Raw genomic sequence first — 27692 nt, forward strand, 5'->3', positions numbered from 1 at the left:
AAACTAATAAATTAGGAAATGAAAGCTCAGAAGCATACCAGAGTATTAAGAGTGTCTTTCAGCAGGAAAAATGCTTAATCTTGTGAAATTCAGAAACTAAGTCTTTGACAGAGAAAAATCCCTCTGGAGTTACAAAATATTATAATTAATTGAATTTGTGTGTGTTCCAGTAAGCTTTATATATTTTTAATTTTTTCTTATTTTTGGTGGTGGTGGTGGTGGGGTATTATTTTTTAAGATTGATTTTATTTATTTATTTATTTATTTATTTATTTATTTATTTATTTGAGAGGGGAAGGGAGGGAGAAAGAGAGAGAGAATAACATCAATGTATGGTTGCTTCTCATGTGGCCCCCACTGGGGACCTGGCCCGCAACCCAGGAATGTGCTCTGACTGGGGATCGAACCTGTGATGCTTTGGTTCGCAGCCCATGCTCAATCCGCTGAGCTATGCCAGCCAGGGCTCTAAATTTTTAATCTTGATAAAAAACAATGTAAAATTTATTCTCTTAACCATTTTTTCTCTTAACTGTTTTAAATGTACAGTTCAGTAGTGTTGAGTATATTCACATTGTTGTATGGAACAAGATCTCTAGAGCTTTTTCATCTTGCAAACTCAACCTCTAGACCAGTTGACCAACCACTGCCCATTTCCCAACCCCCAGCCTTGACAGACACAGTTCTACTGTCTGCTTCTTGCTTTTGACAACTCTAGATATTTTATAAAGTTGTATCATATAGTATTTGCCCTTTTGTAACTGGCTTATTTCACTCAGCATAAATGTTCTTAAGTTTTATCCACGTTATAGCATGTGACAGGATTTTCTTTTTCAAGGCTAAGTGATACTCCCTTGTGTATATATGCCACATTTTGTTAATCCATTTATTTGTTGATGGATGTTTCACCTCTTGGCTATTGTGAATAATGCTGCAGTGAATGCAGGGTGTGTTTCAATCCTGCTTTCAGTCCTTTTGGATATATACCTAGAAGTTGCTAGATCATATACTAATTCAGTTTTTAGAGGAAATTGCATACTATTTTTTTTCTTTTCTTTTTTTAAGATTTTATCTATTTATTTTAGGGAAAGGAGGGAGATAGAGATAGAGAGATAGAGAGAGAGAGAAACATCAATGTGCGGTTGCTGGGGGTTATGGCCTGCAACCCAGGAATGTACCCTGGCTGGGAATCGAACCTGGAACACTTTGGTTCCCAGCCCGTGCTCAATCCACTGAGCTACGCCAGCTAGGGTGGAACTTGCATACTATTTTCCATAGTAGCTGTACCATTTTATATTTCAACCATTATTGTACCAGTGTTCCAGTTTTTCTACATTCTCATCAAAACTTGTTATTTTCTGTTTTTCAATAGTGCCCATTTTAATGTGTATGGGGTGATATTTCATTGTGGTTTTGACTTGCATTTCTCTAATGATTAGAGATGTTGATCATCTTTTCATATGCCTGTTGGCTACGTGTATGTCTTCTTTGGAGATATATTTATTCAGTCCTTTGCCCATTTTTTTCTTTGATTTTCTGGGGTTTTTTTTCCAGCTTTATAGTGGTATAATCCATTTTTTGGTGACAAGTCCATTTAAAAATTTGGTTACTTATCTTTTTGTTGTTGAGTTGTATGAATTCTTTATGTATCTGGATATTAACGTCTTATCAGATATATGATTTCCAATCATTTTCTCCTCTTCCGTAGGTTGCCTTTTCACTCTGTCCATTGCTTCCTTTGATGTGCAGGAGTTTAAGTGGGTGATATGGTCCCATTTGTCTGCTCTGAGGGGCCCAGAGTAGCTTTTGTTGTTGTGCTTTCAGTGTCCGATCTAAGAAATCACTGCCAAATCCAATATCATAAAGCTTTTCCTTTATGCATTCTTCTAGTTTTATAGTTTTAGGTCTTAGGTTTAAGTCTTCAATCCAGCTTTGAGTTTATTTCATGTAAGGTTGATTCTTTCCCATGTAAATATACAATTTTCCCAGCATCATTTATTGAAGAAACTGTCCTTCCCCTGTTGTGTGCTTTTGGCACCCTTGTCAAAGATCATTTGAACATATACATGAGGGTTTGTTCCTAGGCTCTCTATTCTGTTCCATTGGTCTATATGTATTTTATTTATTTATTTTTAGAGAGAGGAGAAGGGAGGGAGAAAAAGAGGGAGAGAAACATTGATGTGAGAGAAACATTCATTGGCTGGCTCTCATATGTCCCCCGTCCAGGAATCAAACCTCTAACCCAGGCATGTACCCTGACTGGGAATCAAACCAATGACGTTTTGCTTTGCAGGATGATGCCCACCCAACTGAGCCACATCGGTCAGGGCCCTATATGTCTTTCTTTATGCCAGTATTACACTGTTTTGATTACTGTAGCTTTGTAATAAGTTGTAAAATCAGGAAGCATGAGGCCTTGAATTTTTATCTTTTTTCAAGATTGTTTTGGTAATTTGTAGTCCCTTGAGAATTAGTTGAAATACTTGAAACATACATCACATCTATTTTGTATTTATTTTACATACTTATTGATAAGAAATGCTAATGAGCTGCATGTAGTAGGGATACCAAAAGTGTCCAGTGCAGGATTCAGGTGGACAGCTTGTAACCGATTTCATTCCAGGTGCCCTCCTTCTTGATAACCAATTGCTCCTTCATTAAAACCAGGTTTGGGATTTGGGAGAAGCTTCAGCCATTTTTCTCAATAGATTATGTACTTTCTCCTCTTTCAGATCCCCACAAAGTTAAAAGAAGCATTGAAAATTGCCAAAGAATGTATAGAAAAGAGACTAATTGAAGAGCAGAAACAGGTAAATTGCCTGTAGTTCCTCATTGCCCTTTGATCTTTTAGTGTTGCTGTCCTCTGCCTGGAATTCATGGTGATTTACTTTTAACTGATTGTTCATTCCACAAACATTTTTTGCATACTTGTTCTGAACCAGGCTCCAGGCTCAATGCCATGAAGCTGCTGAATCCTTCCCTGTCTTTCCCTTAAGGAGCTCAGCCTGTTGGGGAAAAAACCAGGTCTATAAAGGGTGGTGATCCTTTATGACCAGGGGAGGCTGGGTCATGGTGGGCACACGAGGTTTGTGCTCCAAAGGTGCTGGGGACCACACTCACCTTCGGTAAGAGAAAGAGGCAGGAAGGAACTGGGGGAGGCAAGAAGGGTCTTCACCCTTGGGCATAGTCTTCTCCCAGACATCCAAACCTTGACCTTGAAGACACACAGGCTGAGCAGGGAAATATTTTACATCCAAACAATTTGATTTGGCAAAACATGTTAGATTTTCATTAGTGTAGGCTATGCTCACATTTGTGATGAATTGTGTTCTCTTACAGATTCACCAGCATCGAAGACTGACAAGAGCTCAGTCTCACCATGGATCTGAAGAAGAAAGAAAAAAGAGAAGATTTTAGCTCGAAAGGTAAGACTGCTGTCTGTCTGAATTCTCAGTGTGTAAAAAAGTTCTAGATTCCACATAGAGAGTTCTCGGTGCACATTTCATTGATGACAGATTTTGTGCTATGTCTCCTTGAAAGCCGAAACTATTTGCAGATGACTGGTTTGCAGCTTCTAAAAGGGAGCTACATAATACCAGGAAACAAATGGACCATATAGTTTCCTGGCTTGCTGGGCTGATTATGGCCTGATGTAACTGGGGGAGTGATTGGCCCGGGATAATAGTCGACATGGTTGGTTTTATTTTCCCTTTGGTTTTGGCTTGTGACTTCTTCACTGTATTAAGTTATAAGGCCAGATTCGACCTTGTGTGTGGATAGCTTAATCTTACGCCTAGAAAATATTTTTATTCTAACTCTCAGCATCACTGTATTTACTCCTTTCTTTTCCCCTCTCTCTTTTTATTTTTAAAGAAGTCAAAACGATCTGCTATTGAAAATAATGAAGAACACCCAGCAAAATATAGCAACTCCAATAATTCAGGTAACTGGTTATAGACCGCAGTGGAGTAACTGGCCCCAGCATCCAAATTCTAGGACCAGGAGGCTGTAGTTGGTCAAGAGGTCTTGGATTCTGGTAGCCAGAGTTGTAGAGTGTGGTAACCAATGTGGAAAACAAAGAATTCTGTCCCTAATGAAGGATTACAATAGCATTCATGGCTCACAGGACACAGGAGCTGGAAGGGACCTTAGAGGTTATTGGGTGAGCCAGCCTCTTCACTAATGGTAGGACTCAATCAACCAAAGATGAGCATTATCTATGCAACAAAAACCAACCCAGCTTAAAATTCAAGGCATCCTGTTTTTCAGTGGAGCCTACATGAACAGAAGTGGCCCTAAATCTTGTCCTCTGCTCCAGTCACCACATGATGGGAGAATGTGCCCTTCCATGTAAAGGAAAGGACTCAATAGTGTGTAGGGATGGCAAAAAAGCATCATTTCAGAAGGTCCAAGATGGCACAGAGAGCACTGTCCCAAGTTGGCAGTCATCACTGCCATTCCTGGCTGTCCCTCACCCAGCTGGCTTCGGGCCTTAATGTTCCCATCTTTGGAAATCAGGGCCAGATTGAATGACCTCTTGAGACCTTCTAGTTCTTATTCTGTATGAGTCTGTGAAGGAGAGTTCCACGTGGAGGAGGGGAGGGTTCATTCCAACCAGGCAGCTTTGGTTTAGCCCTGGATAGCAAGGGATGGGGAGAGTTTTTTTAGGTTCAGGAATAGCTGCATATGCCTTTAGGCATGGAAAGGACCTTGCAGGGAGGAAGAAGCTGAAGATGCAAAAGAGGGAGTGATGGGTTGAGGGGCCCAAAGAGAAGGCCAAGGGCTCAGCATCAACAGCCCAGCTGTCAGTCTCAGTCTTGGAGGAAGCTCATCTATCTTTCCCTGGAGGCAGGAGCCCAGAGGGCAGGTGAAGAGTTGGAGGTATTTAAAAGCTTAAGGAAGGGAGGATATTGAGGGCGCTCACAGTTCCTGCCTTCCTAGGGTCTTCTCGGTGAAGTCAGGGAGGAGGACCTCTGCTGGGGGTACTAGGAAAAACAGGGAGTGGTGCACAAGGTGGACTAGTCAAAGCATGCAGATGGTGTGGGCGAAGCTGGGAGCCAGAAGGGTTGGGAGAAGAGTGTAGGCTCCACAAAGCCTGTGAGAGTCATGCTAACACTGCTGCCTGCAGAGTCTAGGCCAGAGAAGGGCTCAGGGGGAGCTAGAAGGGAAGAGAAGGAGGGGAGGCCAGGCCATGGAGGTCCCAGTGAGGACCCAGGCAGGCTCCATGGATGTGGAGGCTGAGAGAGGAGAGCTGGAGGATGCTGGAGGCCTCTTTTCTCTGTGGTTGATGAGATAGACAAGGGCCAGTCATTGTTGTCATTAGGCTGAGACTCATGTCTCTAACCAGCATGTCTGACTAGCAGTCATTCTGTCCAGCCGCTGATTCTTTACAAAGCAGAGAAAGCCTGCCTCTGTGTTTCCCACCTTCCTGAGGCAACTGCCTGCCTACAAGGCTCTGTGCCAGATGCAGCCAGATGGCACCCATGAGGGGTGCCCTCATGGAGTTTAGGAAAACAAAGTAGCAGTTGATCATCTCCAGATTCCACTGGAATCACAAGTTTAGTCTTCTCCCCATTAAAATCTATGTTAGCACTGCCAAGCAGTATAAAAACAGGATGGGGTTGAGTTTTACCTCCATTACCAGTAAAATGCCTCATATAGGGAGGTGAAAGGATATTACAAACAGTGGAAAGGTATTCATTCAATTGGAGGGTGGGATGGTTGAATTAGGCATTTCTCTTCGTGCCATGTCCATGTCCACATGTCCTGTGGGCAGTGGGTGAGGAAGTGGTTGGAGGCTTCCCCAGAACAGACAGTGGTTTCTCAGGGGCACAATCACAGCCATCCCCGGGGCTGTGATTAACACCTCGATAGGACCTCTGTGTGGGGCAGGGGGCTTATTGTAGGAACTTCTGCCTACCCATTGGGCAACTTCCATGTTAGGCCAGCAGGATATATTCTGGGGATTTCTGAGCACTGGGGAGATGCTGAGAACTTGGAAATATTTGAAATATAACCAGGTGACTAGGTCCAGAAAATGCATGTCAACATATGGGAATATGTACATTCTTTTAATGTAAATAAGGGTATGTATTGAATTTTAGGTAAGAAAAGGCCTAGGAAATCCACAAACTGAATAGGCTGGCCCTATCTTATTGAATGTACCTGCTGATAAAATGGAACTTCTACATAGAGCACCGCTAGGTAGATGGTGTGGGGAACTCTCACTTCCTTTGGACTGCTCGGCTCCTCTCTGTCCCCTGTACAGCTGTGACACTGTCATTTGTCATTCATCACCCAGGGACAGTGGTTGTGTCAGGGAGAGGTACTGTAGCCAATTGCATAAGCCATACATTTCTCAAAGCCAGTATCAGATAAACTGTAGGGAGCAGCCAAACCTTAACCCCTTACCCTGTCCTGGAGTGGAAGCCTGTGGTCATTGGTCCAGTCCCTAAATTCTTTGTTCCTCGTCAACTTTTACCACAAGGTCTACATACCAAGCCAATGGTGGGGCCCAGCTCGGGACAAATTCCAGATGTCTTCTTTTGGTCCCCATGAGTGTTTCTGTGTTTTCTCTTAGCAGGATCTGGAGCCAGCTCACCTCTCACATCCCCGTCATCGCCAACTCCACCCTCTACAGCAGGTGAGTGATGGAGGCAAGTAGCCTGCCTCCTCCTGCTGTCTACCAATGGGAGGAGGAGCAGGGCTTTCTCTTCTCACCTTGGCTTAGGATTTATAAACTTGGGTTTCACAGAAATGGAATTGTTGGTTTCAGGGTCACTAACTACCCTCTACCCCTGGCTCATTCTCTCTGCCAAAGAGCCTCATGCAGGGCTCCTCAGATCAGAGCTTGTCTGGGTACATGCTCCGGTGAACACAACAATCACACTGCTGCCCAGGGCCTGTCCTGCCTGAGCTCTCTCCTCAGGGAACCCAGTTGTCATGTCCGTTTTGTCACAGAGCAAAACTGGTGAGATGCCTATGTGTGGGAGTGAACTAGCCCCCCAGTCTCTGATTTCCCAATAGCTCTTTGTGTTCTGTTCTGCTCTGCAGTGCATTTAATCATCTGAATATTCTTCTGTGACTAGCCTTTGTTTTACCTTTGTGAATTAAATCAGATGCTATGAGTTCTGTTTGAAAAATGTAGAAAATATTTATCTCAGGGAATACTTATAAAATAATCTCTGATTCTGTGGTGTGACCTCATAATTCTATCTTTCCTTCTTTTGTTTTGAACTCATATCTCCTACCATTTTGTAAGTCCCATAAAAGCAATGGAGTACCAGTATTTCCTGTGCTCTTAAATGAACCAGATGTTCTGCCACTCAACTTGTCGCTGTGCTTGGAAGTTGTTGCAGCTGTCTGAAGGAGAGTCACTGGCTGGGGCTGATGTATGAGCTGACAGTATCATAAGCATTAAGGTTTAAGATGGCACCCAGGATCCATCAAGTGCATCATTGCCCGACATCTCTCAAATGCTTCTAACTGACCTTCCAAAAAAAAAAAGTCACACACACAAAAAACTGACAAGCAAATATAAAGGAGACTAGTTTGAACAACTTATTTCTGGCTGGTGGGTGTCTCCTTGCTAGCTGAGGATGGCTCCTCCTGGTGGCATGCTGCAGAGCATGCTGGAGCCAGCACTATTTTGAGTAGCAGAGTACCCAGCTCATGGGGATGATGTCCTTTTCCCTGTCTGACTTTGTCAGCAGATTTTTACAAGAAAGTCCGCAAATATTGATCAAGACAGAAAATAGACTTCTTTGTCTTTTGTAGAGGTCACCTATATGGGCTGATCAGAAATTTCTGGGGATCTACTGCCCAGGTCATATTGACCAATTTTCTAGGAGACAGGTTATTAATTTCTCACCACTTAGACATGTTAAGGAAATTAGAGGGAATTAATAGTGAGACTTCATAACCCCCTTTAACAAGTGAGCTGTCTGCCTAGTAGTATAGAGCACTCATCACATGCATTATATGTGGTCCTGGGAAGTTAATGCTAGTTCTTATTTTTAAATGCCTTGAGGAATTCACAATCTATGTGGATTGTTGTTGTTGTTAATCTTCTAATTACCTGTGATTTGAATGGGAGCTATCTCATAAATATCAGTTTTAGATGAGGTAACTTTTAGAATGAGAGGAGAAGGAAAAGAGGAATCTTGTCATTAGAGTCATGTTGGGAAGACCTCCTGGAGTGGGGACAGTGGGAGGCATGACTGTGAACATGATACTGTCTCTTAAAGGAGAGTCATAAGAATTCAGAGGGAAAACATATGTGAGGCCTCAAGCACAAAACCTGGCAGAGATGAGATGTTCCCAGCAAATATTGGCTCCTTCTTTCCTTTGTCTCCTTTAATGTTTTCTTGATGAAGTTATCAATTCAGCCCCCAAAGAATCTGCTCTGACCTCTGCTGGGCATTTATTGTAATGCATGTCATAAAAATGATAAGTAGCGCTTGCCTGTAAACTTACCATATGAGGCCCTATATGGGGCACCCACAGTGAATTTATTCATTCAGTTACTCAAGATGCATTTATTGAGAGCCTGCAGGGGGCCAGGCACTGTGCTTAGCCCTGTGTGACAGAGATGAACAGGCAGACAAGGCCTCTGCTGGCATGGAGTCACATTCCCGGAGCCCATTGGGAGCACCAAAATGATAGACACAATTTAAGCACATGCTTTTTTCAGGGTCTAGCCAGAGGAAATTTTTTGCCCAATAGTTCCCCTTCTTAAATAGAGAGTCAACCTGAAAAACTACTCCACCAACAAGTAACATCTCGAGCTTCTGTTCTATGCAAGGCATCAGGTGGTCACCCTCTTGCTACTATACCATGGCAGGTGTTCAGTGCATCCTGTGGGAGGATTTGCTTGCACTTGTTCTGTCTTCAAGGCCTCTGCTGGGCGAGAGCAGACTCAGCCCAGGGGTGGCAACTTCTGGCCCATCAGCCCTTGCTTAGATGGGTCTTTCCTCCCAGGACTAGAGGCCAGACTTCTCATTGGGCTCATCTTTCTTGCTGCCTCTGTGCGCTGCCCATCTTGCTGTTGGAATCACATTTACTCCAATTATGTCTTAACTTCTAGGCCAACTTTATGGTCTATCTGGAAACTAAATCAAGAGAGTGTCTTTCAGTTTTATGATGAAATGTAATTTTCAAAAGAAATGAAGAAAAATTCTTCATTTTCAAGGCCTAGTATTAAAAAAGAATTCCTGATAAAGGTGACGTCCCAAACACATCTCAATCTGGGTGCTCTTGGGAATTACACCTTGGGCCTGGGAACTTAAACTCGAGAGCTACCACTTGCTAATTCTGGGACCTTGGACAAGACAGTAAACCTCCCTGTGTTTCAGGTTTCCTATTTGTAAATGAGGATAATAATAGTGCTTGCCTAATTAGGTTATTAAGAGGATCCAGTGAGTATGAGGTTAGAACAATGCATGCCCACAGTAAGGCCTTGCACATCAAGTTACAGGGAGACCTTGAATGAGTCACACTATCCATGTCTGGGTCTTACTTACCTCCTCTGTAAAAGTGGGGAGGGTGGGAGTTAGAGGAGGCTGTCTCACAGTTCCTTCTAATCAAGCATACTCTGTGGTCCCCGCCTTTGGCAGTCTGCTCAGCAATAGATTGATGTGGGCAGGTTCATTTCTATAGCATTGCCTTTCTTCCTGAAAGAATCAATTTTGAGCACATTCATGGTAGTTGACGGTGGTCTTAAGCTCAGTTACTTTTAGGATGGGGCAAATGCTGCAGATGTTTGTAAGTGAAGTGGTCTTATCTCATGAGCCCTTCCCAGCATTTGTATAAGTCCTGGGGCCACTCTTGTTTTATTGTACCTCCCTGCCCTGGGACCTCTTCTTGAGGTCCTTACCAATTTGAAGGGAGAAATATCATTTCTCTAAGTCTGCTGACGTTCCCGTCAGGTAGGGTGGGATTCTCTTAAACTCTTTTTCAGTGAGGACATTCCTAGCACTTTGTTTTCTGCTAAAGGTTATGTTTCCTGCCTCTGGAAGGTCACTCTTTCAAGAACTTTAAAGTTCTTTATACTAACTTTTTCATGGTAAATGTCACCAACTAGTGTTTACACTTTGAATTCACAGAGGTGAGTCGTTTAGAAGCTGTCCATTTACCCACACACAATATTCCCGCCCACCCTTCCTGTGGGAGCAGGCAGCCCTTGCTATTGTGTTTTGTTTTGTTTTTTGAAACAGGTTTTGCAAAAAGAGTATTTAGGGAAAGCTTAAGTAAGCAGGATGTCTTAGATTCTTGTTTTTAGTGATCATATTTAACACATTTTGAACACTTATTTTAAACACTAAGTGAGGTATTATCATTGTTTCATTTGACCCTCATGAATACCTCCCTATGCGAGGAGGATGGATTCTACCCGAGCTTCACGTTACAGACAGAGAAACTGAGGCTCTGGTGGGACTAAGCGACTTTGGCCAAGGTCACACAAGTGGGGGATGCTAGAGCCAGGATTAAACCAAACCTGTCTTTGCTCATTTACCCCACCACTGCTTCTTGAGTGCCGGCTCTCTGGAGCGCACTGCCGCACCTGTGCTGGTAAATGCTGTGTTTGCTTAGCAGGAAAAGAACCCTGAAAGCAGAGTCAGAAACCTCGGGCCTGGTTTGTAGTTCCACCACTTTCCGGCTGTGACCTTGGACAAGTAGTTCTTTAAAGCTGTCTTGTAAAAGATCCTGGTCTTCACTGGGTAGATAATGCACATGACAAGGCTTTATAAGCACTAAAGTACTGTCAAGTATAAGCTAATAATACCCTGCAAGAGAATTCTAGCCTTCTTGCTTGCAGTTTATAATTTTAAGCAATAATTTTGGAGAGAGAGAGCTGACATTTTGTAGACAACCCAGTCTGTAAGAATGACTGGAGAGGGAAGTTTCATAGCCTGGCAGGAACTGGAGGAGGGAGAACAGAGCCTTATAGGCACAGAGTGACTAAAAATGTGAGTAAGAGGGCAGAGGTTTCAGAATAAAAAATGTGCAAAATAACAGATGACATTTTTTTTTAATGTTGGTGTTTCCAGAATTTGTGTGCCAAATCAAAGTCTGAAACCCACTTTAGGCTCAAAACCTATATGTCTGTAGACATAAGAATTTTTATCAAAACCTACACAGACACAAAGCAGTCGCCATCTTTGGGATGAATGGGTAGGTGTGCCCTGTGCTGCCTCTCTGAACAGTGAGCTCTTTCTGCCCCCCTTCCCTCACATGGCCTTCCCCACCCCTTCCAAGCCCAAATATCTGGGCTACTTCCCCGAGCCCTCAGCTTGTGTGGGTGGGGGGTGGGGCTTGGCAGTGTCCCCAGCATCCTCCCAGCTACGCCCTGTGACCTGCCCCACGTGGGCCTCACTTCCTCTGGGCAGTGGGCGGACTGACTGGTTCAGTAGGGACTGAATTCACTGTCAGGGAAAGTGTTATACTTCACATTGCACCTGGAATATCTAGACAGGAAAAGTGTTTGCCTTTGTTTTTTTTATTATGGTTTTATAGCCTTAAATAAGGTGATGCCATTCACTGCCCAGGTCAGCAGCAGCCCCAGCAGCCTCCAGGGGAGGGGCTGGCACACGCTCCTGCCCAGGAGCTCCACCTTAGACCTGCCTGTGCTCTCGCTCCTCCTAACTTTGGAAAGACCTGCCGCTGTTTTAGACTATAGAAGACTTGCTGGGGAAAAAGTGATGAGTTCTAATTTTTCTCCTCTCTTGATAAACTGTTCTATTTAGTGGTAGAACTAAGAATACTCCTGTACCCACTCTACGTTTCAGGGGAGGTAAAACCCTCATGGGTCTTCGAAGTGAATGTTGTGCTTGTAAATAAGTAAAAATGACACCTAACTGCCTCAGGAAAAGAAAAGCAAGTAACTTGAGGAAGAAAGTGACTTGGTGCCACATTAGTGTTTAGTATGTGTGCCATGTTCTAAAAGTGTCATAGCTGTGTTTATAAACCAGTGCATTTCGTGCTTAAGTATCTTCCAGTGTGGCTGTGAGAATGATCAGCATGTGATTCAGACTTATATTTGACTATCTCTTACTATTTGATTAAATGACACTAAAATTCGAATAATGACTTATTTCCTCTCTCCCTCTCTCTCTCCCTCTCTCTCTCTCTTTCCTGTTTTCAGTAGAGCATGCACCATTTTGAACGTGAATTTTCGGTAAAGTAAGCTATACTGATTTCTCTCACTTTAAAGATGCTCTGTTTCTGAATGTGAAATGGGACCTAGCACATCTAGTCACTGAAGTGAACAACAAATAGGAAAGCAGATTTGACACGATTTCCTTATCCGAACTTTTAAATGAAATACAGCATCTTTAAAAAGCACCCAAGTGACTTCATTTACATTCATTTCATTTTCATCATGACTTTCAAATTTTCACTCTGATTTTAGTTTTGAAATACAACTCTAAAACCTAAGGATCAACTGTATAGAATTTTGGTATATTTTAAATTTGGAAACTAAGCAAGCTTTTAGAGTCCTGTTGCTGCAGAAATGTTGGTTCTTCAACTCACTGGCTTTTATTACTGATGACAGGGAAAAACATCATTACTAATGATGCTTTTTTAAGCATCATTAGTAATTCTTGAACTGGGACATGAGTGCAGTCTCCTCATCTGTCTGAGGCAAAAGATGAAGGCAGTGCCTGCTGTTGGTCTGGTGGCCCTGTGGCCTCCCCACCTCTCTGTGTGGACCACAAAGGAACTCAGATGTACACTCCTGTAGATTGCTAAGTTGGCCCAGGAGAGGGGACCCTGAGATGTCCTTTCCATAAGGCTGGTGAGGATGTTTCTGGCAAGGTGTTCCTCCCTGGATCTAACCTGTGTGCTTGGTGCAGCAGTTGGTGGCCTGTTCCAGGGCCCCAGCTAGACCACAGGTTTCCATTTGGTTTGGTGGATGGTATTTTGGGAAGGGTAAAAAAATAGTTGGCTCTTGGGGGTTTTGTTGAAGAGAAAATGAGATTAGAGACATTAGGACTGACCAGGTTATAATTGCAGACAAACTGTTTTGGAGCATCTCTCATCCTGAATTGTTGCAGAACACTATTTTTCAAAGCTGTGTGAATCTGGGTAGTAATCACTCTGACATGGAAACTGACCAGTTTTGTCTGTGGCCTGGGGATAATGGCATGCAGAAGCCTCTTGTTGGGGAGGAACAGATTCACATGTGAGGAACTGGGGAAATTGAACACCCAGTGTTTGTTCTCAGGTTTGTCCCAGGCCAAGGGGCCAACTCTGAGTTTGGCCCTTGTTACCATTCCTCCCCTTCCCACATTACCAGTCTGTTGTAGCTGAAGCCCCAGTGACCTTTAAAGAAAGCTTGTGGACCATAGAAAAGACAAAACAAAACAAAACAAAGGCAGAACAAAATTGGATAGACCTGTCACCAGAGACTGTGAGTCTTGGAGTCTGTGCTCTTGCCTCCTCCACTGCTGACCTTCTGGCTCCTGGTCCTCCCCTGCCTCCCCCCATCACTCCCCCCTGCACTCCCCCCCCTGCACCCCCGCCCAAGTTCTCTGAGCCAGCGAGCTGAGTTCCCATGTCCTAAGCATATGCAACAAGATCTGCCCTTGTTATCGCAGGCCCAGTGAGGAAAGTGGACATCATGGGACATCAGGTCCTTTGGGATTGGTCTGGCCCTCTATGAATGGACATCAGGGTGACCTTGTGACCTTGCTCTATACCCCTGGATGATAGCCTCTCCTTTCTCACAGCCCTCAGCATCCTATGTGCTTTACAGACACAGGTTACCCTGTGGCACTTGGGACAGTCCATTTATTTATACTACCTGTGTATTCAAAGAGTTTCATTGAAAGTGGTAACAATCTAGCCTTTACTTGGAAAATGAAGATCCATTTACTGAACACCACTCCCAATTCCCAAATGCTGTGATAGTAAATTTGCAATTCTAATTTTGAGCTCCTGGTAATGAGTCAAGGCTTGGTTCCTTGTGAAGGCCAAGCAGTTTTGTTCCAGATGGCAGCCTGTACTCAAATCCAGCCCCCGAGGCTCATTTCTAGCCTCCCAGAATCCTGGGCCAGAGGGGTGCCTGTCTCTGGATGGCCAGCTCCTTGTCTTGAGGACACAAGTGCTGTTGCAGCCCAGAGCCTGTCTTCTCATCTGCGACTCACAGGGACTCTTCTGCCTGGCTCAAAGCACAAAGATGGAAGGCAGAAACGCCGATGCTCCTCTGTACATGTGGGGCCCTGAATGTCAAGTCCAGATTCTGCTGCCCTTTTTTGGTCATTGGATGGGGAGTGGGGGGGCATTGGTGCCTGCTCACTCCTTCAGGCTCTCTGTGCTGCAGTTGAGCTTCAAGAGCCTTCAGAGGCAGCCTCCCTCCCCTGGTATTTCACTGGTCACTCTGAAAACCCTCTTCAGAGGAATGCTGTGTCACACACCCTGCTCTTCTCACTTCAACACTCATTCGGGTTTTAAAGTCTTTTTATCTTTGTAACCCTGTGCCATAAAGCCAGGGACATTTTTCCACCCTCCACCTCGGCATAGAACATAATCAAACTTCATTCATTAGCTGTTGTTGTATAGAACCAATAGAAATTGCATTTTGTTCATTTGTGTCTTTCATGTTTGTTTGTATTGATATATCATCATTTGAGAATTCCAAGATTGTAGAGCATGAGCATGTGTATCTGTCATTCTTTAATTTCAGCTGCCTTAGGTTTGGGTAAAGATATAAAGAAAGGTAAGTGGTTTTCTGTGAAACGTGATTTTAACAATTGCCTGTCATGCACTTAACTAAGTATTTTATTGAAGATCCTGAATTGCTCATCCAAATAAACACAAGGGCAACTGGCATGTTTACTTGTTAACACCACAGCCTAGTAGCAGTTTGTCTAGCAGAGTATCTCCATTGTGTAGCCCTAGGAAGGGGTAGAGGGTAAGGCTAGACACAGGTCGGGGGAGTCACTGAGAGCTGCAAGGTTCCTGAGAAATGGGGCAACTAACTGACAGTCAGGTTCCTTAAGGTAGGGCTTTTTCTGTACTCAGTGTTTATTTTCATTCGTTCATTCAGAACTACAGAGTTCAAGTGCCAAATGTTTGTGTGCCTGGAAGCTAAGGGAAGCTATAGGCACCTGTCCAGTTCCCTTCTCCTTGCCCACTAAGGTAGAGCTCAGAATTGCAGTCTTTCCTGATGCTTCAGCAAAGATGTAGGGTTACTGCAATTACATTCTGTTCCTGGATTGGGCCACGGTGGAAAGAAGGGTGCTTGAGGAAAACTCCTCCATGAGAATACTATTGCTGGGGAGAGAAAGCCCTTTGCCCCCTACTTTACAATGGAAGAGTTATTAGCTTTTTATATTTTTTTAATGTATCCTAATAGAAGATGCTTTTTTGAGACAGATGCCCCTGGCGAACTCATAACCTGGCAGGCCAAGGTTCCTTGCCAAGAATACTGATTTCTCATTTTATATTAAATCACATCCTCCAAATATGTGTGTGTGTGTGTTGCAGCAGCTAAGAACTGTTCATCCTTTATTATTAATTGATATTCGGGTAGCCCAACTCTGCATCCAGATGTCTATCTTTAATTGCTAGCTCAGGAATAGGTGGAGCTATCCAGGACCTGGCTGAAGTAGCTGATGGAACTTTCCTTTGGGTACCATTACTAAAATTTGGAAATGGTCTTAAAGCCTCATTCAATTATGTTGAGAGAATGTATATGTATAGTTTCATGTAATCTGTGATATTTGTTAAGTCTTGCCTCACGTGACTGTTTTTTGGGAGAAATGGCAAACTTGAAATTCCCCTTTGATGCTTCCAGCTTTCTTGTTCAGTATTTTAAAAAGCATACAGTACTGAACATCTTGGTTGTTCCGAGGGAAACCACTTGCAGCCTCCCCAGTCTGTCCTGCCCAGGACTGAGCGGTAGCATGCATACTGGATGTTGGGAAGTGATGCTGACTGTCCACTTTCTCCTCTACAGGGATTTCCACATTACCTCCACCTCCTCCACCTCCGCCACCAGCAGCTCCCTTGCCTCCTTTGAGCACAGAGGTGCCCACACAGCTCCAGCCCCAGGCTGTGAATGGCGTGAGCCGAGGGGCCTTACTCAGCTCCATCCAGAATTTCCAAAAAGGAACTTTGAGGAAAGCTGAAACCTGTGATCACAGTGCTCCTAAGATTGGCTAAAGCTTCATGTTTACACTTGGAGGGAAGTTTTTTTGGTTTTTGTTTTTTCCCTGCACACCTCCAACCACTGAAGGACTCTCCTGGATGAGTTAATTGCTGAGCCAATAGAGATACACACTATTTTGCAGATGCTGATGTACGGAGCTTTTGAAGAGGGAAATAGTCTTCAAGTAGATTAAAATCAGGAGCAAAGGAATAGTTTGCTCCTTTATTACTATTTTAAAGGAGTTGTTCATCTTCTAATGGGCATCTTTTGGGGGAAGCAGCATATCAGAATCAATATTGCTACCAATTGAAAGAAATGGACAAAAACAATGACAACATAGTCACAGCAGCAGATGGCCTGTGTTGTAATCCTTCCTATCCCATCAGTCAAGCTTCTAGAAACATTCCTCTCATAGTTTATTTCTCTAAAGCATTTTCTGGCTGTCTCTTAGATTCTAACTTCCTTAATTGCTACCTTAATTTCACTTAGACATTAACACTGTAGCCCAAAGCATAGTTGTATCACTGAGTCAGAGAAGCAACCCAGTTCTTCATTTTCTTCTCAAACAGAATACTGTTGTGGTTATAGAACTCAGGGCTGCTAAAGCAACTACAATGGACTCATCTAGCTCCTTACAGTTACAATGTATCGAACAAAAAAATGGTAACATCAGAAAATGCTCTTGCTAATTACAAGATCTTATTACTCCTCAGCAATTAAGTTTGTGGTTTGTGGGGAATTATTGTTACAACACAAACAAGTTTGGCATTTATAGAATTATGATTTTTGAAGGATTTTTGATGATTTATTCAAATACATCATCTTTAAATGTTACTCATTTATTAGAAAGATCCTTTATCCTATGACTTGCTTAAATCCTTAAATAAATTGCACTTTAAAGGATTACAAGTAATCCATTTAAAAGTTCAAATACACACATCAGTGTTGGTTACTATGCAGAGAAAATGTCATTGTCTCTAGTTTCATGTAATCTGTGATAAATATGTTCACCTGTATTTTTTATTAAAATAAACCATGTCAAGAAAATAGGTTGTCTGTAGCTTGGCTGTGATTTCAAATGGGAATTTTTTGTAGTAACATGTGTAAACAAAGACCAGATCCACACAGTATTTCTACAGTTTTCTTCCCATCTATCTGATCTTTCTTACATGTCATATTTTCCCTCTTAATAAGAGCTGACATTCCTGCCTTGCACCACTTGTATGCTTCCGTAACCAATTTAAACCTGTCTTTTCCATTTCAGCTTCTGCAGAGGGCAGTGTATGACAGGAGGCGTGTTTTTTGGCAATGGGAAAACACCTGACATGAATTTTGCTTTGATTTTGAAGGAAACCCTATTTAGAATGAGGTATTAAAGAGTCTGTGGACAAGTTCCTGTTGTCAGTGTGATGTAGTCTAGGATCATTAACAATCAGTTCCTGATGACACAAATTTCTTCATACAATTTTAAGACTTCCACCCCACAGTTATTTTCAAGAACATAAAAATATAATTAATCATAGTTAGGGATCCCTTTATTCCTTATCAAAACAATCTAACAGGAAATGTAGATCATATGCTTTTATTTTTAGATACAAGTTGCCTGTTTTTGGATAAATCTTTCATCAGGACTCTGCCACTTTCAAACCTTGTCCTTCCAGTGAGAGGGTACAATTTTACATTGGTCTTATTCAAAGAAACGGCAATTGTAACAGACAAAAAAACAGGCATGGAATTGCAGGCAGTAAGGATGAAGTTTTTCCAGATACAATCACATTTAAACTTTTTCCCAGTACAAAAACATTTATGAATCATAAAGTCAATCCAGGTAGTGTCAGCAAGTACTTTAAATAATCCCAATTATTTGATATTCAAGTCAAAACTAGACATTCAATGTTTTCTTTATTGCGAATATGATGTCTTTAACCTGAGGTACAGAGTTGTCTTCTAGAATCTTTGCATAAGGCATCGGGACGTCAGCACCAGTGACGCGAACTGCAGGAGCGTCCAGGAAGTTGAATGCAGGGCCTAGGAGGGAAGGAAGCTTAACTGAGAGAGAGGCCAGAAAAGCTAACTGCACACCAACACTTTGACACAGTGTAGCTGTCCAAATACAAGAATCTAAAGAAATACTAATTACTGGGGATTGTTTCTGGTTTGCTTTTTATTTATTTTATATTTATTTTTTTTTTACTATTTTTGGTTTTGCTTTTTAAAAATTTATGCGCCCCTGCCCCCCCATGCCAAGCCGACAAATTTAAAGTTCAAGCCATTTGGCCTCTCCCAGCTTTTAATCTCTTTATCCGGTATCCAGGTACAGTGTTTAATACAGCTTGACTATTCCAAAACCAGTTTCTCAGAAATACCTTCCATGATCCTGGCACAAATTTCAGCTCCTACTCCAAACTGTGGCCAGCCCCCTTCCACAGTTATGAGATGATTGGTCTTCATGACACTGGCTTCTATTGTTTCAATATCCATTGGTCTGATGGTCCGCATATTTATTACCTGAACAGATGATGTAGTCGACAAGTTTTACAGAGCCACTGCATCATAAATACAGTCTTATTCCCATAACACCACTTTTTTTTGTTTCCTATCAGTCTTTGTGTCTAGGAAAATCTAATATGCCAATTTATACACAAGATATAAGAGAGAAATTTAATTAAAACAAACATCTTATCTCTACTATATCTTACTTATCTCTACATTAAGTAGCTCTTGTTAAATTACAGAATTCACTTACCTCCCTTGGCTTTAACTTCCTTCTCATCAAAATAACAACTCACGTTTGACTGTTTTACTGTGTACCAGGCACTACATTAAGTGTAATTTCTTACAACCACCCTGATGGGACAGAAAACATACTGTCCCTACCTCTCTGATCTCTGTAGCCAGCTGTCCCTCTGCTGTTCTGTCAAACCTCCTCTCTGTCACTCCATGTCTTTTGAGACTTACTGTACATAACTTGCCCAAGCATAACTAACAAGTGGCAGGTCCCAGATAAGAAAGGGCTAGGTTCATTGACTTTCAAGTTTCCCCTTCCCCAACCTCCAGCTCCGAGGCTGGATTTTTAACTTGAGAAAGGGGTATTATTTTAAAAGATCTAAAACGTACGTGGTAAAAAACTATGTACTGAGAAAACAAGCAGATTCCCAGCTTTAAGCAGGGGCAGAACTGAGTGACAAAGGCAAGATTTACATCTTGTTATAGAACTCAAACTATGTCTGGGTCTTAAATTTAAAAGAAACATTTCTGATTTTTTTTTAGAACAGAATGTCCACTCACCTCACATTCAATTCCCTCTTTAGACAGCACTGTTGCAGCTTCTAAGCAGTGGCCCACAGGTCTCGAATGGGCAACTACAGTTATATGTGTCCCTGAAACAAAGTGGTCACAGATCAGAGGTCAGATTGAAACTAAGTTCATTTGTACAATCTTCAACTCGGCTTCACTGCAGTGATATGAAGAATGTGGCAACCTTCTTAGAAATGAAATACAGACTTCCGGCTAAGATGGAGGCATAGGCAGATACACTTTGTCTCCTCACACAACCAAAAGGACAACAAATTAAAAAATAACCAACTGCCAGGAAATTAATCTGTATCAAAGTCTCACAACCCAAGAATTAAAGAAGAACATTCATCCAGACCACTACGAGGGGTGGAGACAGGCAGCCAGGGCAGAGAGGACTTGAATGAGGCAGCAGCTGGTAGATGGACAGTCCCACATTTGCGTTCGGATAAACCAGGAGGAAGAACTGGGGAGCGATACAGACCACGCAACTCAGGGTTCCAGTGCGGGGAAATAAAGCCTCAAAACCTCTGACTGAAAAAATCCGTGGGGGTTGCAGCAGTGGGAGAAACTCCCAGCCTCACAGGAGAGTTTGTTGGAGAGACCCACAGGGTCCTAGAACAAAAACCACCCACCTGGGAAGCAGCACCAGAAGGGCCTAATTTGCTTGTGGCTAGTAGAGGAAGTAGCTAAAAGCCAGCAGAGAACTGAGCAAGCAGCACTGTTCCCTCTATGACCCCTCCCTCACATATAGCACCACAACACAGGGACGTGGGTTGCCCCACTCTGGTGAACACCTAAGGCTCCGCCCCTTACTATTTAATAGGCATGCCAAAACCAAAAAATAGAGATAGTCAACCTATCAGATACAGAGTTCAAAACACTGGTAATCAGGATCCTCACAGAAATGGTTGTGAATGGTTGCAAAATAGAGGAAAAGTGAAGGCTATGAAAGTGAAATAAAGAAAAATGTACAGGGAACCAACAGTGAAAGGAAACTGGGATTCAAATCAACAATTTGGACCAGAAGGAAGAAATAAACATTCAACTAGAAAAGAATGAAGAAACAAGAATTCAAAAAAATGAGGAGACGCTTAGGAACTTCTGGACAATTTTAAACATTCCAACATTTGAATCATAGGGTACCAGGAGGAGAAGAGGGAGAGGAAAAAATGGAAAACTTATTTGAAAAAATAATGAAGGAGAACTTCCCCAATCTGGCAAAGGAAATAGACTTCAAGGAAGGAAGTCCATGAAGCTCAGAGAGTCCTAAGGAAGTTGGACCTAAGGACGTGACACCAAGGCACATCATCATTAAGTTACCCAAGATTAAGGAGAAGGAGAATATCTTAAAAGCAGCAAGAGAAAAGGAGAGAGTTATCTACAAAGAAGTTCCCATAAGGCTATCAGGTGCTTTCTAAAAAGAAACCTTGTAGCAGGAAAGGGTTGCAAAGAAATATTTAATTCATGAAAGGCAAGGACCTACATCCAAGATTACTCTATCCCACCATGAAGTTATCATTTAGAATGGAAGAGCAATAAAGTGCTTCCCAGACAAGTTCAAGTTAAAGGAGTTTATCATCACCAAGGCCTTATATGAAATGTTAAAGGACTTATCTAAGAGAAAGATCAAAACTATGAACAGTAAAATGACAACAAAACTCACAGCTATCAACAACTGAAACCTAAAATAAAACAAACAAAAAAACAAGCTAAGCAAACAACTTTTTTTTTTAAATATATTTTATTGATTATGCTATTACAGTTGTCCCATTTCCCCCCTTCTCTCCCCTCCCCCCCTGTACCCCCTCCCACCCACATTTCCCCCTTTAGTTCATGTCCATGTGTCATACTTATGAGTTCTTTAGTTTCTACATTTCCCATACTATTCTTGCCCTCCCCCTATTTTCAACCTACATTCTATGCTACTTATTCTCTATACCTTTTCCCCCTCTCTCCTCCTCCCACCCCCCTGCTGCTAACCCTCCATGTGCCCTCCATTTCTGTGGTTCTGTTCCTGTTCTAATTGTTTACTTAGTTTCTTTTGGTTTTGCTTTAGGTGTGGTTGTTGATATTGTGAGTTTGCTGTCCTTTTACTATACATGTCTTTTCTTTATCTTCTTTTCTTAGATAAGTCCCTTTAGCATTTCATAAAATAAGGGCTTGGTGATGATGAACTCCTTTAACTTGACCTTATCTGAGAAGCACTTTATCTGCCCTTCCATTCTAAATGAGAGCTTTGCTGGATAGAGCAACCTGGGATGTAGGTCCTTGTCTTTCATGACTTGGAATATTTCTTTCCAGCCCCTTCTTGCCTGTAAAGTCTCTTTGGAGAAATCAGCTGACAGTCTGATGGGAACTCCTTTTAGGTGACTGTCCCCTTACCTCTTGCTGCTTCTAGGATTCTCTCCTTCGTTTTTACCTTGGCTAATGTAATTATGATGTGTCTTGGTGTGTTTCTTCTTGGGTCCAACTTCTTGGGGCTCTCTGAGCTTCTTGGATTTCTTGGAAGACTGTTCCTTTGCCAGATTGGGGAAGTTCTCCTTTATTATTTGTTCAAATACGTGCTCAATCTGTTGCTTTTCCCCTTCCGATTCTGGTACCCCTATAATTCGGATATTGGAACGTTTAAAGGTGTCTTGGATGCTCTTAATCTTTTCCTCAATTTTTGAATTCTTATTTCATCATGCTTTCCTGCTTGGTTGATTCTACTCTTCCTTCTGGTCCACTGTATTGTTTTGAGACTCAGATTCCTTCCTTTCACTATTGGCTCTCCTCCGCGTGTCTTCCTGCATCTGTTTTATGGTAATCTGCATTCTTTCATCTAGATTCGTCCAAAATCCACCAGTTCCGTGAGCTTTCTGATCACCAGTGTTTTGAACTGCGCATCTGATAGATTGGCTAATTCTGGTCGCTCAAAAGGATGAGTCCTGGGGGACTGATCTGCTCTGTTGAAAACATGGTTTTGTTTTTTTTTTCCCTGTCCTCTTTTTTTTTTTTTCGGTCTGGTTGCTCTTGTTATGGTGGGGGCGGAAGCCTTAGGTGCTCACAGGGCTGGGCACCCCCGGTTTGCTAGATTGTGACATATATGTGGGGGCGGGGGCGGAGGAAAACAATGGTGGTAGTTCCGTTCCCCTGGACTCAGACCCTTGTCTGGGCTTCCGGACCGCGAGTTCTGCCCTGGTCCACAATCGCTGGCCCCTCTGGGTCTGCCAGCCAACAGCTTGCGTTACTCAGGGATCACCGCTTCCTTCTTATGCGCCCAATGGCTTTTGCGCCGATTTCGCGCCAAACCTTCCCCCGACCTCCGCGCGCCGCGACCGAGCCAGCCCCGCGCCCGCCGGCTCGTCTTCTCCTACCAGTCCGGATGAACGCGTCTACTTCAACTTCTTGGCTGCCTGACTTCCATTCAGATAAATCCTCTGCCGGATCTGGGTGTTATTCTGATAGTAAATTATTGTTGTAAATTATTGGTTTTCTAATCTTGGTTGTACGAGGAGGTACGGTGCGTCCACCTATCCTCCATCTTGCCCGGAAGTTGAGCTCATTCCTAAGCAAACAACTTGAACAGGAACGAATCACAGAAATAGAGACTACATGGAGAGTTATCAGTGGGGGAGCAGGTAGGAGGAGGATGGGGGAAAAGTACAGAGAATAAGAAGCATAAATGGTAGGAACAAAATAGACAGGGGGAGGTTAAGAATAGTATGGGAAATGGAGAAGCCAGGCCCTGGCCGCATAGATCACTTGGCTGGAGCATTGCCCCAATATGCCAAGGTTGTAGGTTTGCTCCCTGGTCAGGGCACATACAAGAATCAACCAATGAATCCATCAATAAGTGGAACAACAAATCAATGTCTGTCTGTCTCTCTCTCAAGTCAATAAATAAAATTTTTTTTAAAAAAAGAGAAGCCAAAGAACGTAACTGTACAACCCATGGACATGAACTAAGGTGGCGGAATGATGGTGGGCAGAGGGATACAGGGTGGAGGGGAATAAAAGGGAGAAAAGAATGGGACAACTGTAATAGTATAGTCAATAAAGTAGATTTTAAAAAACCTAGAATTTTAATCCAGAAAAGGGGCAAACAAGTCATAGAATAAAAGGCAATTCTTTAATAAATTTTCTCTTATGAAAATTTAAAAAAATGGCAGAAGCCCTAAAAGGCATCAAAATCGACAAGTTCAAGAACTGTTTTGAGCAGTGGAAAAACATCTCAATAGGTGTATTGCATCAAATGGAGAGTACTTTGAAGGAGACTGAAGTTTAAACATGTAAAATAAATATACAATTAAAAAAAGAAATACAAATCTACTGGATTAGGATTTAGAAAAGTACAAGTGTATGAGCACTGTATAAGCCATTAAGGCATGACCCATTCTTAACTGGAACTCATTCTATAATTCCCTTCTCAAAGTAAAGGGAAATACAGTTTAGGATGAATATGAATAATAACACAAATAGAGGAGCTGGATTACAAATAATGTTTAAATGTATACTAAGTTCTCTCACCTGGCCTTTCTATTTTGGCTTTTCCAATAGGAATCAGAAAGTCTTTTGACTGAGCTTCTGGAGGAAGTTCAAAAGGAACTCCATACATCAATTCATTTTCTAGCATCACCACTGCAAAATACAAATATTTAAATGCAAGTCACACATGACTAAAAATGTACACAGAAGACTATCGTTCCTTCTTTTTTTTTTTTGATAACACATTTATTAAAGCTAGGGACAGTGAAACAAGGAAGGGCTTAGAATAGAAGAAGCAACAGGAGAGCCTAGGCTGGGCTGCTCTGGCTCTCCAGAAATGTTATAGGAAAGAAATGAACTTAGGTGGGGCTTTTTTGGCTCACTGGTAAATCAGAGAAAAGGGGCCTTGGAGACAGGGTCAGGGGGTTAGCCCTGGTTGACCCCCCTGTCACTGCCCATTGCTCCCTAGTTGCAAGTCTTGTGAGGACGGACCTTTAGCGTTTAGAAGATGCATGCCTTGGAAAAAAGGTGTGGGCATGCTCCCAGGAAAGAGAGCATTACTATCATTTATTTTGTGAAAAGTTTCACTGTGCTGATCAGGAAGCCCTTTGTCTATTGTGTCTAGTACCCTTGAGGATGGTTTAGGTACTGACATTTGTAGTCTGGTCAAATCCTAATTTTATCTATGGAGGTTAAATCAGTGTTCTAGGTATGCAGTAAAGTCTCCTTTACCTAACTGGCCCCCATATAGTCAGAAATAAGAAAAACAACATCTTTTCCTATCTTTACTGTATCTGTAAATTATTAGCATTTTATAGGATACATCTAAGCATAACGGGAAGCCTTTATTGGTGCCTTCCATTCAAGTTTCACTTTAGTTTTTCAATGTTCACAAGAGACCCAAGTGTTAATCTGCTGACCTGGATTGTTATCCCGAATGGCTGATTTAATAAGTCCTTTTGCATCCTCTGAATTCCAGGGGCTGACTACCTTTAAGCCTGGGCAGTGCCCATACCAGGCAGCAAAGCACTGTGAGTGCTGGGCAGCTACACCTGCTGAGGCACCATTGGGCCCCCTGAAGACTATGGGCACAGGCTGAAAGCCTGCTGACATGTAGTAGGTCTTGGCAGCTGAGTTTATAACCTGGTCGATAGCTTGCATAGAGAAATTGAAGGTCATAAATTCACAAATGGGCCGCAACCCAGCCTGTCAAATCAAAAACACAGATGTTAAAAAGACTTAAAAACAACAATGAAGAGGGGCAACCACTTACAACATTCAAATAATGTTTTCAAAGGTCATGTTAAAAATCTCTTTGGAGAGATTCATAAAGATTCATACCATAGCTGCACCTACTGCAATTCCAGCAAAGCCCATCTATAAAATAAATATAAACATGAAAACCCATAAAAATTAGAACTGTGTACATTTTAACAGATGTGCCCCTCAAAGGTCTGCTTTCTGGTGGAAGGCTTACCTCAGATATGGGTGTGTCTATGATCCTCTTATCTCCATATTTCTTCCATAGGCCTCGACTAACCTAAAATTAAGCATTGGCCCCCTTACTTTTAAGTATGTATGGGAGCAGATAGTCACCTCAATTTTGTAGAGTTTTCATATTATCTTGGTTACCTTGTATGCCCCATCATACTGGGCAACTTCTTCCCCAAGCAGAAATACCTTCTCATCTCTTTCCAGCTCCTCATCCATGCCTTGATTTAGAGCCTCACGAACTGTCACCTGTCACAGGTATAGGGAAACATTCAGTAAGCTACTCGATTATTTAGGTAATGATTGAGATTCTCCCCCTATATAATTATCTAGGAAGCCCACAGCATATAATATGAAAACTATCTCTGGAACAGGCTTCTCTTGAAAAGGTCAAAGAATTCTAAAAGTAACACTTTTATCACACATAGCTAATCTTTATTGGACATGTTGATAAGAAGCTTACTTAACACTTTGCTTGATGCATACCTAGACTTAAGGGATCTGTTTGTTGGCCAGACCAGTTTATAGGTGAAACTTCATATGCAGAAAGTATACTGGGTTGTTTTACTTCCATACTTAAAGAACTGTTAAGGAAGCCTAAATAATTTTACATATTGAGCACTCACTAGGTGCCAGGCACTAACAAATACTTTGCCTTCAGGATCTAGGAGTTATTTTACCATATAGGTTGGTAGAATGTTCTAGTAAAAAAAGGGGGTGTCTTCAAAAAAAAGGGGGTGTCTTCAAAAAGTTCAACATAGAATTACCATATAATCCAACTATTCCCCTTAATATATGTACAAAAGAACTGAAAGCAGAGGCTCAGATTCTTGCACACCCATGTTCATTGTAGCATTACTTACAAATCTAAAAGGTGGAAACTATCCAAATGTCCATCAACTGATGAACATATAAACAAAATGTGATATATACATGCAATGGAATATTATTCAGCCATTAAAACAATGAAATTCGTAACATGCTGCAACACGAATGAACCTTGAAAACGTTATGCTAAGTGAAAAATAAGCCAGATATAAAAGGACAAATATTGCATGATTCCACCCACAGGGTATACCTAGAAGAGGTACAGAAAGTGCAATAGAGTAGTTACCGGGGCTAAGGGGAGACACTGAGTTTGTGTTTACTCGGTACTACACAGTTTCTGTTAGAGATGAAGTTCTGGCGATGGCTGGTGGTGATGGCTACACAACATAGTGAAATGGAACTTAGTGCCACTTAATAGTCACTTGAAAATGGTTAATTTGTTATGTATATTCCACCACAATAAAAATGAAAACGGGGGTGATCTGGGGGAAAAGTCAAGTCTAGTTTCCTCATGTCGCACAACAGATTCTAAGAGGATCCAGGGGATAACATGCTGGTGTTTGTTGCCGGGGCCGCAGAAAAGGCAGGAGGAGTCCCAGGCAGGATGCGGGGGTCCATGGACTCCAAGGCCAGTGCAGCCTCTCCCAACAGTGCTCACCCACCACTGCGCAGGCGCGACCCCAGCCTCTACCCACAGAGGAGGGGACCCCCCTCCCTGCCAGGGCCGGCGTCCGGACCAATTACCTGCAGCGCCGCCGGCGCCGTCTGGTGAAAGCGCCTCCTAAGCAGCCCGGAAACCTGGCGGAGAGAGAAAAAAGGAGCTTAAAGGGCATGCGGAGTGGGCAGGGATCGCGCAGGGTCATAGGGTCCGCGCACCGCTGCCTACCTGCTGAAGGGGTCTCCGTACTAGCCCAGACACCCCCGCCATCTTACCGTGTCCTCTAAGCCGCCGCCGAATGACAGCACAGCCGTGCTGCTACGTCAAGGGTCCCGCCTCTCTGCTGGCGCTGACCAATGGCAGAGCGCGGCGCCTGCGTGCCGCGTCCCTTCCCTCTCGCTGAGATGGCTTGTCACTCTACCTAGGGTGGACTCCCATGAACTTAATTTCTGTTGGTCGGAGGTTTCTCGTCCCCGGGGTGCTGGCTGAGGACACATTCTTGGGTGGTGTTGCTTGAAGCGCTGGCACCAGAAGTCAGGCTCTAAGGGCAAACTCGAAGCTGGAGGGACTTAAGACCTAAGCGAGATTTCTGCGGTCACAAAAAATCCTTTGGCCACCAAGTAGCGCTTTCGCTCAGGAAATGTGTATACGCTCTAGTGACAGAGATTCAGCATCTTACGAGTGAGTCCAGTTTTGGATAGCTCTGTCTGTTGGTTCCTCAGAATGCAAGGGCTTTCACTGAACATTAAGCGCCTACTGTGTGCTGTGGTAAGTGCTTTAGAGCTCATTTCATTCTCCCAG

The 27692-nt window shown here is 42.8% G+C and overlaps 2 protein-coding genes across 2 annotated transcripts in view; one reads left to right on the forward strand and one right to left on the reverse strand.

Annotated features, from left to right (window-relative positions):
* Window positions 1-17197, forward strand: part of PXK (PX domain containing serine/threonine kinase like) — a 73598-nt gene extending 56401 nt beyond the window's left edge. Inside the window, 6 exon segments of the mRNA XM_028517960.2 lie at window positions 2730-2807; window positions 3337-3400; window positions 3403-3422; window positions 3871-3940; window positions 6581-6640; window positions 15959-17197. Coding sequence (XP_028373761.1) covers window positions 2730-2807; window positions 3337-3400; window positions 3403-3422; window positions 3871-3940; window positions 6581-6640; window positions 15959-16164 — 498 coding nt within the window. The 3' untranslated portion in view covers window positions 16165-17197.
* Window positions 17198-17667: 470 nt separating this feature from the next.
* Window positions 17668-27243, reverse strand: PDHB (pyruvate dehydrogenase E1 subunit beta). The gene is made up of 10 exons (XM_028517961.2): window positions 27120-27243; window positions 26978-27031; window positions 25547-25654; window positions 25392-25454; window positions 25256-25291; window positions 24835-25120; window positions 23957-24067; window positions 19439-19530; window positions 18517-18658; window positions 17668-18178 (listed from the first exon to the last, which is right to left on the reverse strand). Exons 1-10 carry the CDS (start codon window positions 27159-27161, stop codon window positions 18033-18035), a joined length of 1080 nt encoding a protein of 359 aa, XP_028373762.1. The 5' UTR covers window positions 27162-27243; the 3' UTR covers window positions 17668-18032.
* Window positions 27244-27692: the final 449 nt, after the last annotated feature.

Source organism: Phyllostomus discolor, chromosome 7 (genome assembly GCF_004126475.2).
Source record: "Phyllostomus discolor isolate MPI-MPIP mPhyDis1 chromosome 7, mPhyDis1.pri.v3, whole genome shotgun sequence".
Lineage (NCBI taxonomy): Eukaryota > Metazoa > Chordata > Mammalia > Chiroptera > Phyllostomidae > Phyllostomus > Phyllostomus discolor.